The sequence below is a fragment of the Strix aluco genome, chromosome Z (assembly GCF_031877795.1).
Source record: "Strix aluco isolate bStrAlu1 chromosome Z, bStrAlu1.hap1, whole genome shotgun sequence".
In the NCBI taxonomy this organism is placed as follows: Eukaryota; Metazoa; Chordata; class Aves; order Strigiformes; family Strigidae; genus Strix; species Strix aluco.
In genome coordinates, this window is record NC_133971.1 from 17,634,443 (window position 1) to 17,646,897 (window position 12,455).

The 12,455-nt window shown below is 42.0% G+C and overlaps 1 protein-coding gene across 8 annotated transcripts in view; it reads left to right on the top strand.

The window, feature by feature from the left end:
- The window catches only part of TDRD7 (tudor domain containing 7), a 53,184-nt gene that overhangs the window by 27,197 nt on the left and 13,532 nt on the right, over positions 1 to 12,455 (top strand). For 7 of the 8 annotated variants that reach the window (XM_074813796.1, XM_074813794.1, XM_074813792.1 and 4 more), the window contains one exon: positions 10,318 to 10,898. The exons of the other annotated variant lie outside the window; for it this stretch is intronic. In XM_074813796.1, coding sequence (XP_074669897.1) covers positions 10,318 to 10,898 — 581 coding nt within the window. The remainder of the gene's footprint in view (positions 1 to 10,317; positions 10,899 to 12,455) is intronic. 8 annotated transcript variants of the gene reach the window in all.

Here is a 12,455-nt window from a genome sequence, read left to right on the forward strand (position 1 = left end):
CCTGGCCTCAGTTGTCATGAACTACTTCATTCTAAAGAAAGTCACTAACTGATAGTGCCTGAACTGAGGAGTATCCAAAATGAGAGGAAGAGGTATCACTACGTTTGTCCTATCCCCTATGCTTTTTCCTAGGCAGCTGCTGTTGTCAGAGAGGATGTCAGGATAGGCACATCTTTGTTCTGACCCAGAACAGCTCATCCAATGCAATGATTCAATCTGCCTGTATGTAATTATTCCACAGCTAATCCTTTCCATCCAGTGTTGGTGCTGGCTTCTTTCTAGTAGTGGCCTTTTTTCATGCTCATATGTCAACCTGAGAAAATAACAAAATATGTCAGTCCCCTGTGTTTGTCAGGTGAAGCTGTCTTCTATCATCTTTTTCTCTACTTGTCTTCCCAAATTCATTCTTGCAATTAAAAGAAAGATCAAATAGTAGGCAGCCACCTTTTAAATGGCAGAAAGAAGGGATGCATGATTCTAGACTTGCTTCTAGAGTTTCCTTAGGGAAATGGGTGCCTTAGTCTTTCTGTTTGGTTTCTTAAGGAACTGGTAGAAAAATAACACTAGCATTCTGAATTTGGAAATTCCAGTTGTGCTGGAAGAGATATACTTGGTTTTCAACAGTTCTAGAAAAAAAATGTTCTTTTTCGTAAAACATCCTACTGGCTCTGGCTACCTATCAGTTTAACCATTAATCTGTAGTTATCAGAGGCCAGTTTCATCTCCAGTAATCTACCATTCCTCAGTCAGTTGTGTCACTGCTTTTTAATAAGCATGTGGCTAAATAATATGTAATACCTGAGCATATTCTTTAGTGCACTTAAGCACTTTGGTATTGTATTGGCTGATACTGTGTGAAAATGCTTCTCAGACTGAAGAATATTTGTCTGGCTATTTATTCTGAGGAGGAGGTTTTACAAAAGTACAGGAAAGCTTGGTGTTCTTCACTTCATCTCCTGGATGTCTGGGATGGTGCTGGGCAGGTCCCAAAGGCTGGCTGTCTCCTTGAGGATATATAATTGGAAAAAATCAGAGAAAAGAGTGGGAAAATTGGCGTGGCTTTTCTTTGGTGGGTTTTGGGTGTTTGTGGTTGGTCTTTTGGGGTTTTTTTAAGTAGTTGTTACAAGTTGAAGTTTGTCATTACAAACAGGAAGGTAGAAGATACTTTTAGACAAAAATGGAACTTGCATATGTTGCCTAGTTGACAGGCAGGATATTTTGGGTTTGTTTGGGGTTTTTTTAACAGCATCTAGTTCTCAGAATATTCTTCGTCTTTTACATTTTATAGACGTTGTGACTGTTTGCAGAAAGTGAAACTAAAGGCTTAGGAAGATGGCAGCATCAACTGGTAGACAGACTGACAGAAACAGGATTAGGGCTGTTGTTTCCTGAATCTCTGTTCCTGGGTGGTATCCCCACCTTAATGAACCAGATACTACATACTACTACATCTGGCAGCTGAGTTTTTACTGTAGTGTTCAGAGTGAATTAAACAGGTCTGCTCGGAGAAGAGGAGGATTGCCATAGTAACCAGTTCTATTCCTTGAGCAACTTTGGTTCTGTCAAGTTTTTACTCTCAAGGAAGGAATTTCTATACCATGATTAAGCAGTGTGAAACAAAAGTTATCATTCCAAACAGAGAAACGGACTTGAGAGAATAAAAAATTCAGCTCTAATTATACGTAATAGATAATGTGTTCTTATGAGCTATGTACTTTCCACACAGAGGAGACAGTGCAGTGGGCTAGCATGGCTGGTGGTATGTATGAATGAAAACTTGCACAGTTTTACACATGCCCTATGAACTGTCTTCTGCAGATGAGCTCTAGCATTATGATAGTTAGCTTTCTTTTGCCATGCTCATTGAATAAATCAGTGTTTGGTCTGACAGTTTGCTTTAGTGGGTATCTCAGTACTAGACAGAGCCACTAGCCGTTTAGAATGGAGGTCAGTGAACAGAAAACATGTGCTGCCTTAACATCTTAACTAGATGTGTTGTATATAGTACAACACAGGCCAAAATACAGTTGGTATCAGCCTCACTGAAAAGATGGTGTCATAGTATGTGTAGAAATGAGCCAGTTGAGGACACCAAGGTCCAGAATAACTTTGCTGTCCAAACACAGTGCTGGAACAGGCTGTAACTTAATGTTCCTGAAGCTCAGTCTTACTGATGAGTGGTTAGACAACATGATGAACCACCAAATGAAGTAGACTCCATTTGACAGCACCTTTCCTTGTTCCTGCAACTCCTTGTTTATTAAATCTTGCACTTCTCTGACCCCTTAGGAAGACTTCACTGCATTATGAGGTAAAAATTAGTGCAGCCAAAAAGAACAGCTGACAAAGGTGTCAGCTGATCTTGAGTGCTGGCATAAGGATGTGAGGAATAAGGGCAGCCTTCAACAGTACGGAGTTGTTAGAGTGGCTCAGGTGGCTTATTGCATCACAGAGTTTCACTTGTAACTGTGTGTTTTCAGAAGTCAGAGTCTCAAAAGCACAAGGAACTGTGGAGAATAATTATCTTCACTGTGATGTGCAAGGTAATGAAGTGGGAGGGCAAAGAAGATGGGCAGAAGGGGGCAACCTAAAGACACTCCTGAACTCTGCAGAGTTTACCACCCCAGCCCTGAGCACTAGCTGAACCTGAACAAGGAATATCTTGGCAATGAGGATCCTTTAGTTTAACAACAAAAGAAAATACAAAAATATGCCCAGTATGACTTGTATTTTATCATTTTGATTAAGTACAGAAGTAATGACTACCAGAAATAGAAAGGTTTCAGACTCATTGTAGCATCTGAAAATTTTCACTTCAGTTGAAGGACTGAAAGTATCTTCTGTATTTGCCATGAAGAATCCACCAAAATTTTTTGTTGTCATTGCCAGTCTGAATATCATAAGTGATCTCTTCTGGGCCCGCTTAATGAAACTGGCAAACCTGTCAGGGTTAGTAACTGAAAAGGCTATTAAATCGAAAACATTTCAAAATTATTTTGTTTTCCCTAGTATTGTAAGAGGCCTGTGATTTTTCTGAAGGTAGTTCTTACATCCTGAAAACTGAAATTCATTTGAAAGTCATGATCATAGAATCATAGAATGGTTTGGGTTGGAAGGGACCTTAAAAGATCATCTAGTTCCAACCCCCTGCCATGGGCAGGGACACCTTCCACTAGACCAGGTTGCTCAGAGCCCCGTCCAACCTGGCCTTGAACACTGCCAGGGAGGGGGCAGCCGCAACTTCTCTGGGCAACCTGTGCCAGTGCCTCACTACCGTCTCAGTGAAGAATTTCTTTCTTACATCTAATCTACATCTACCCTCTTTCAGTTTAAAACTGTTACCCCCCTTCCTATCATACACTCCCTGATAAAGAGTCCCTCCCCACCTTTCCTGTAGCCCCCTTTAAGTACTGGAAGGCCTCTATAAGGTCTCCCTGGAGCCTTCTCTTCTCCAGGCTGAACAACCCCAACTCTCTCAGCCTGTCCTCACAGGGGAGGTGCTCCAGGCCCCTGATCATCTTTGTGGCCTCCTCTGGACCCGCTCCAACAGGTCCACGTCCTTCTTATGTTGGGGGGCCCCAGAGCTGAATGCAGCACTGCAGGTGGGGTGTCACAAGAGCAGAGTAGAGGGGGAGAATCCCTTCCCTCAACCTGCTGGTCACACTTCTCTTGATGCAGCCCAGGATGCAGTTGGCTTTCTGGGCTGCAAGTAAACATTGCCAGCTCATGTCCATCTTTTCATCCACCAATACCCCCAAGTACTTCTCCACAGGGCTGTTCTCAATCCACACACAAAGCCTGTATTTGTGCTTGAGATTGCCCTGACCCATGGGCAGGACCTTGCACTTGGCCTTGTTGAACTTCATGAAGTTTGGGCATCTCTCAAACCTGTCCAGGTCCCTCTGGATGGTATCCCTTGCCTCCAGCGTGTCGACCCCACCTCACAAGTTGGTGTCGTTGGCAAACTTAGAAGAACTGAGTCAGTTCGTCTATCATTGCATAAACTTTTCACAGAATCGTGGAATCACTGAGGTTGGAAAGGACCTCTTGAAATTATCTAATGCAACTCCCCTGCTCAAGCAGGGTCACCATGAGCAGTTTGCACAGGACTGTATATGGTCATGTATTAATAACAGATACTTTACAGCCTTTCTGGACAACATTTTACAGTCCTGCTCCCGTACTGTTCCAACTTCCCAGTTGACATGAAGTTTGGCTGAAGACAAGCATTTAATGTGTCCTTTTGGCATTTACGGTAAGCAGTTAGGTGTCGTAGCTTCCCATGCAAAACAATTTATTGCATGTTGGACTAGAAGCTGTAAAAGCTGGAGTGGATCCCAAGGATAAGCTATAACTGGATGATGTAAAGGGCTTCTACAGCCTTGTAAGGAAAAGCTCTTGTCATGGTTTAATCCCAGTCAGCAACTAAGCCCCACACAGCCACTTGCTCAGTGTCCCCTGGTGGGATGGGGAAGAGAATTGGAAGGGTAAAAGAGAGAAAACTCATGGGTTGAGATGAAGACAGTTTAATAGGTAAAGCAAAAGCCGTGCACGCAAGTAAAGCGAAACAAGGAATTCATTCACTGCTCCCCATTGGCAGGTGTTCAACCTCCGCAGGAAAGCAGGGCTCCATCATGTGTAATGGTTACTTGGGAGGACAAACACGATCACTCCAAATGTCCTCCCTTGCTTCTTCTTCCCCCAGTTTTTATTGCTGAGCATGACATCATATGGTATGGAATATCCCCTTGGTCAGCTGGGGTCAGCTGTCCCGGCTGTGTCCCCTCCCAGCTCCTTGTGTACCCCCAGCCTCCTCGCTAGTGGGGTGATGTGAGAAGCAGAAAAGACCTTGATGCTGTGTGAGCGCTGCTCAGCTGTAATGAAAACATCCCTGTGTTGTCAACACTGTTTTCAGGAAAATCCAAAGCATAGCCCTGTACTAGCTACTTTGAAGAAAATTAACTCTATCCCAGCCAAAACCAGCACATTCTACACCCCTTATTCCATACCATTTATGTCATGCTCAGGTCCCAAACTATCCAGTACAACCTCATTAACCACCACCCCACTTTCCATCTTTTGATATAATACAGATATCATTCCCTTAGTCTATGGGTCATACCCCTGTAAAATGTCCATAAAATGCCCATAAGATGTCTACAAATCTCCACAAAATGTCCACTGAGTTAATTCAGTCCATGACTTTGGGCTCCAACTGTTACAGTGGTCACTCAGGGACAAGAGAGGTGGTGTGTTTCATGGAGTTGCTGGGCACCAAAGCCAACTCAGGTTGGGTCACTGCTGCACTTGCACTTCTTCTTGTAAGGCTTGTTCTCCATTGGTTCAGGTGATTCCTGCTATAGTAATTCCTATAACATGCAACTCAGATCCCGGGTTACAACAATTTAAAGGTTGTATTACATTACAAACATTACAATCTCTGCCCCTGGTCCCTTTGGGCCAGGTCACAGGGTTTAACATTGCAGTGAACTCCTCCACTTGCTCCTAGCCTGGCTGGCAACAAGGGGCTCCTGCTATAGTAATTCCCATAATATGCAGCTCAAATCCTGGGTTACAACAATTTAAAGGTATTTCCATACAGTCTGCACCCCTGGTGCCTTTGGACCAGACCATTGGATTTAACATTGCAATGAACTCCTCCCCTTGCCCCTGCTCCGGTTTGGACTTATCCACAGACTGCAGTCCCTTAGGGTTGTACCTGCTCCAAGTGGAGCCTTATCTATGAGCCACAGTCTCTTCAGGGGTATACATGCTGTGGCATGGACTTAACCACAGCCACAGTCACTTTGAGGGGCACCTGTTCCAGCGGGTGGGGGCTTATCCATGGGCTGCAATGCCTTCAGAGGTATCCCTGCTCCAACATGACCCTACCCATGGCTGCAGTCCCTCTGGGGCTGTACCTGCTCTGTCATGAGCTTATCCATGGCCCCATGCTTTGAGATGCTCCAGCATGACCTCATGCACGGCCACTGATGCTTCAGGGTGTACCTGCTGCAGCATGGACTTATCTACAACCACAGATGCTTTGAGGTGTACCTTCTCCAACATAGACTTATCCTTGGGCCACAATCCCTTCAGAGGTATACCTGCTGCAGCACAGCATAACCGTGACTACAGATGCTTCAAGGTGTACCTGCTCTGATGTGGACTTATTCACGGCCACAGACACTTCGGGGTGTCCTGCTCCCATGGGGACTCATCCCCAGGTCGCAGACACTTTGACTCGAGTTCCCACTAGAGTTCCAGCCTGTTCAGTACAGGCAGCAGAGAAGCAGCAGTGATGCCCTGGCTGTCTGCCACCCCAGACACATGGCCATTACTGTTATCAAAATGTTCCAAGGCACAGCAGAGCAAGATGTGCATTACATGTATAAGATATGCATTACAGCAAGCAGCCACTAACAAGTATTAGACTTGTTATACAGTAAGGCAAGCAAGCCCCATGGCAAGCACAGGAGCTTGGCAATTAAGAGCTAAACAGCAATAACAGTTATAAATTCAATATCTGGCACATTCCAATCAAATCTGCCCTTATCTCGAACTCTTTGAGCCCCGTGTTGCACGCCAAAAAGGACTTTTGTGGTTTAACTCCAGCTGGCAACTACAAACTCCACAGTCACTTGCTTACTCCCCCCCGGTGGGATGGGAAAGGGAATCAGAAGGGTAAAAGTTGTGGTTTGAGTTTAATAAGACAGTTTAATAAATAAAGCAAAAGATGCGTGCCCAAGCAAAGCGAAACAAGGAATTCATTCAGTGCTTCCCATCAGCAGCAGGTGTTCAGCCATCCCCAGGAAAGCAGAGCTCCGTCACGTGGAATGGTTGCTTGGGAAGACAAACACGATCACTCCAAATGTCCCCGCTTCCTTCTTCTTCCCCCAGTTTTTATTGCTGAGCATGACATCATTTGGTATTGAATATCCCCTTGGTCAGCTGTCCCGGCTGTGTCCCCTCCCAGCTCCTTGTGTACCCCCAGCCTCCTCGCTAGTGGGGTGATGTGAGAAGCAGAAAAGACCTTGATGCTGTGTGAGCGCTGCTCAGCTGTAATGAAAACATCCCTGTGTTGTCAACACTGTTTTCAGGAAAATCCAAAGCATAGCCCTGTACTAGCTACTTTGAAGAAAATTAACTCTATCACAGCCAAAACCAGAACAACTCTTTACTGTGTCTGATGCCACCCTGTGCAGTGGGGATCTTCAGCCTTTCAATAACATTGCACAAGTCTGGGTTTTTTCCCCAGTATTGGTTACTTTGCATGCATATTCAACAGCTTGGTAGCTTAAACTGTTGCTTTCAGAGGCAGCTACTTGGAAGAGCAGGGAGGAATAGATGTCAGTGTTGAAGCAGCATCTCACCATTGCCTAGGGAGAGCTGTACTGTAGAATGATAGGAGAAAACAGTGGAACCTGGAGTTGTAGTGCCGCCTCCAGAGAAAAGATGTTGTCAGCCAAGTGTATGGATGCAAGTTACTGCTGATCAAGGCCAGGAATACCTTCCTCACTGCTTTGAGCTCCAGCTTGCTGGGAGTTGAACTTCATGTACTATTGACGAAAGTCAGGTAGATGAGCGCTGTCTTCACATTAAAGCATTTGTCTAAGATGCCTCTCAGCAAAACATGTCTGTGTGCAGTCTGTGGTATATGTGCCATGGTAGCTAGGTTCTGTGTTGCAGATTGAAATCAGATCTGGAGGAATTCATGCATCTCACTTCTGATGAATTATTCTCACTGGATTAGAGTGATAGTTCTGATCAGTGTATTTTAGAGCAGTCTTTGAGGACCTGTTTGATACCAGGAATCATGGAATCAGACTTTTCCTGTTTGCCACATATGATGAGACTCTGTCATTGACATCAAATGCCAACTTCCACTGTGCATTTCCTTTCCCAGAAAAATGGCAGAAAATAGCTGCATATGCTAGTTGTGAATGTAACCTTGAAAGTGAAGGACACTTTCTGTGACTAGAAGCTCTCATTTCAAGGTGTTTTTCTCCACTTCCTTCCTGGAAGGTACTGATGCTCTAGGAGTTTGCCAGTGTATCTGCTCTTTGATCATCACTGTATGCACAATTAAACAAGACTTGGTGTTATCTTGGTCATTCTGGCATTGCAAAGGTGATCCTTTCTTTTGATTATATATGTTAGTGTAGTGGTTTACTTGCATGTTGTCAAGCACACATATACAAAGCTTTTGTCCTAGCAACACATACAGAAGCATGTCTGTCTTCATCCCTTCTGTGTATGTCAGAGGGAATGGACTTGCTCTTCTTTTTCATTCCACTGACTTAGTTGCAGTGTCAGTATTTATCTTGTGGGTATTTTTTTATTTGAAGCTTTATTATTTTGGGCTCCAGATTTTAATTTTTAAGAGCTCCCTCTGTTATTGAGGCCCAGGGCAAACATGTTTTTCTTCTGTGTAGAATGACTTCAGTCTCTGTTGTCCTGATAATACATTCTGACAGCTGTTGACACTGCTTTGCGCTCTCTAATGGAGGAGTGACAACAGGCATGTTGTGATTGCAAAGCAGCCTTGCAAGCCATGCTAATGGGAAGTACCTTGCAGGCAAATCTATAAACTCAACTGGAAACCAAGTTGAGAAATGTGTGCTAAAGAAAGGGTGGCTGTTTTGAAGTGGTGCTTACAAGTGAAGCTGTTTGTATATAATTAAGAGTTTGTGTAGTGTTGTGTATCCTTGAAGGTGTCTTGGCCATATCACTCTCTGGAGGAGTCTGTTGCATCTTGAACATTAACTTCTAGGCAAGAAATAGTAGCCTGATGATTTCCACCTGAGCTTATTTGTACTGAAGTAAGCTGAAGCAATTTACTGAAATGACATTTTTCTGTCTCTAAATGGTTTGCTCAGTCAGCATCTACAGTCTCTTCAAAACAGAGCTGCAATGCCTAGAAAACCTCAGAGCTATTATTGGAGTTAAGAGGCTTAAAGGTCCCTAAGGATCTTCTCTCTTTAGTCTGCTGCCAGTCTGTAAAGGTTTAATAGTCCTATCAGCTAAAATTTATTCACGTCTGTTGCAGCCCTAGTTAAAAAGAGCTAGCTAAGAGAAACGGTGCGTAAAGGTAGACTTCTGCACCCAGCTTCTTTCAGGATGAACTCCCATACATTTCAGCACAGCCTTCTCAAAAAGATTGTTGTCCTGATAACACCAGATATTTTCTGGAGCTAAAAGTTTCCTTGGCTGGTCATTTAAGCAAATTCCTCAATCTTCTGCATGGACACTTGGGATATTATAAAGTTCTGATTTCAGCAAGGTTTATAAAGTAAATGCTTCCCCTGAGTAGTATCAAGTGACTCAACTACTCAATGTTTTGTTCGTTGATCTGCTTCTGAAAAGGACTTTGGTTGATGTGGACCCAGAAAACTGATGAGAGTTGTTTACTCTGAGGAAGGAACATCAAGGTCTCCACCTTGATACGTAAACCTTAATAACTTCCTTTATTGCAGGAGTTGTTCTTGCTTTGGGAGCAATGTGAAAACAGTGAGAGCTTTTGTCATCTCAATTCTACATAGATATTCCTGCTAAGCTCTGGTTAAGTTGATCTAGGCTGAAATGGCATAGCCTTAGGAAATGGAATTTTATGTGAGTTTGTTTCTACAGTTCTCAAATGGTGTTTTCAAGGTTGTGACTTCAGAGCATGTTTCAGATCATTATTGAACTTAGGAAAGGGTGAAGACATGGACTGGCAAAACAGCTGGGTCTGGAGAGAGGCTATGGACATGGTTTAAAATGGCCTAATCAAATTTATTACAAAATTTATTATAATCCAGAAATTTCTTCCTTAACTTCAGAACTTTTTTAAAGAAAAAATAATTCCCTGAGCATGACAGCAGATAGCCCTTACAACACAGCGTGACACGTGTCCTCTCTTTTTGAAGTATACAATCAAATTCCCTTTCCCTCAGTAAACTGGGACAGAAACTTTTGTTTATGATATGCTTACCTGTGTAGAAGATCAGGATGGGGGTTATGTGCAAAAGACCTAAGTTTCTGGAGTGTGTCTTTCTAGGAGAAAAGAGAGATTATACTTTGGAAGCAAGTCCAAGTTGTATTGCATAGATTAGATATTTGCCTATACCGATGTAGTCATAATGCATTTGGTATCCTTCAGAATGGAGGAGGAAGCATTATGTGAAATACTACCCTGTAGTAACTGCCTCAAGCTTAGTTCCCTGTGGATGTCCACTTCTAAGTCTGTATAAAGTGCATGTTATAAAAATGTAATTGACAAAATTATTTAGACTTAGAGTTGCAACTGATTATTTACTCTACTTTTTGTTTTCCAAGGTGGAGAAAGTACACAGGGGTGATCAGATGGATGGGCTTCTTTATCCTGCTAAGAAAATACCACCAATAGCAAAAAGTGATACAGAGCAAGAAAAGGCAACTCATAATGTTACTTCTTCAAAAGTAGACCCTTTGTTAAAACCAAATACGGAGACCACACCTACATCACTTACTAGTGACTTCAAGCAGAAAGTTGTTAACATCTTGCTGAAGTATTCCAGTGGTCTTTGGGCTAATGCGCTTCCTAAATTGTACCAAGATGCTTACCAAGTAAAATTTCCAGAAGACATTCTAAATAATCTAGAGTTGCTCTCAGATGTATGTGTAGTGGACTATGTATCTGAAGCCCCCAGAAAGGCCATCCTTTATGCTAAACCCCAAAGACGCATTGATGAAAATCTGAATGTCACTGAGAAAGTCCAGAGGCATGATGGTGTGAAGGCCACAGCTGAACAACAGTATGAAGAACCCAAGGACCAGTATCCAGAGAACATAACTGTTCCTCCTCTAATCATTCCATCAGAAGGATCTGTGTCTGTCATGGTGTTAGAACTGAAAAACACTAATGAGGTCCTAATTAGGCAAGTTTGTACTTCATAATCTATCTTTTTTGCTTTATTTATAAATCCATATATTTATATGGTGCAGGTCTGCCATAAGGGAACAGATGAACAGGAGGTTGCAGGACTTTCTTATTTACTTATTTTGATAATGAAACTTAAGAATCCTTCTGTTTGTGTGCTTAAATGGAAATTTTCTGAAACTTTTTCTGTGCTGAGCTGATCAGTTCTATTACTAGCTTGTCTGAGAATCAAAGCAGATTTGACCTGCTGTTGGAAGACCTTTTAAAATAACCTTACTATAACACATAGTAGTATTCAGATATTGCTGCAATACTTATTAAAATATATTTTACTTCTATAAGTGACTTACTACTAACTAGGTGAGACTTGATTGTGTTCAGATTACACTGCAGTTTTCACTTTTGGGGACAGATGAGCTTCCATCCAACAATAAACTACCGGTGCTTCTTGGTTTGGTTGCTAATCAGCCCAGCCCTAGAGGACATTGTAACAAGTGGCCTGTAGTGGCTATCTTGTGTATATGTTATTGTACTGCTTCAGGAAATACTATGATAAGCTTTTTGTACCTCATTGTTGGGATAAAACACACAAATCCTAGCAGTTCTTTAAAACTTAAAAAAAAGAATGAACCAAACAAAAAAACCACCACTTTTTGTAGAGGATATTTAATTTTGAAAATTATTTCAAATTGAGCCTAATCTTAAAAAGTTTTATATGTCACTTCAAAGGATGAATTGAGCAACATTATGGTAATATACTATATTGACAGCTCTGTTTTTTCCCCACTAGTTTCTGCAGTTTCAGCTTTCAGTCATTCTCAGAGGTCCTGATTAGGATCAGAATAAGTATGTGTGCAGTTCACTTAGAGATCCTTTCACTATGAAACTAATACCCTGTTCCTCATTGCTGGTTGGCAATATTCAACACACTAGCCTTAAGGCTGAAATTCAGATATTCTTTTTCTCTCTGGCTATCAGTAATGTATTGGAATACTCAACCTTGTGTCAGTCCACTGTTTTGGTTCCCTGAAGTAATGGAATCTTAATGTCTGATAATCTGTAGTGAAAATTCCCATAATTGGGGATTATGAGAGAAATTCTCATTTGAGAATGTTGCCATCTTTGTTTTAGCTGCTAGCAACATTCCTATATTGTACTTTTTCTCAGATAAGACTTTTTTGTACATTGCATATACATTTATTTTGTATACTGGTCTTACCAAAAAGCATAATTTAAGACAAGAATCTTAATTCATCATTAACATTTGTACTATTTCCAAATGAATGAGTCAGTTATTTTAGCAACGAAGACCCAGCTGGAATTTGTGAGTGAGCCTAAACTTAAAAAAAGAAATCACAAGAGGAGGAACTACCTCAAAGAAAAGAGAGGCTTTACGTTTTAGGTTGTTCCTGTGAAAGCCCTGTTTGAATTTAGTCTAAGACATGAAAGATGATGAAAACAAATAGTGCCAGGAAAGACAGCCAATTTAAGATACGTAATCATCTGTACATAGAGATACTGAAACAGTTAGACATGATGCATATTGCATATTATA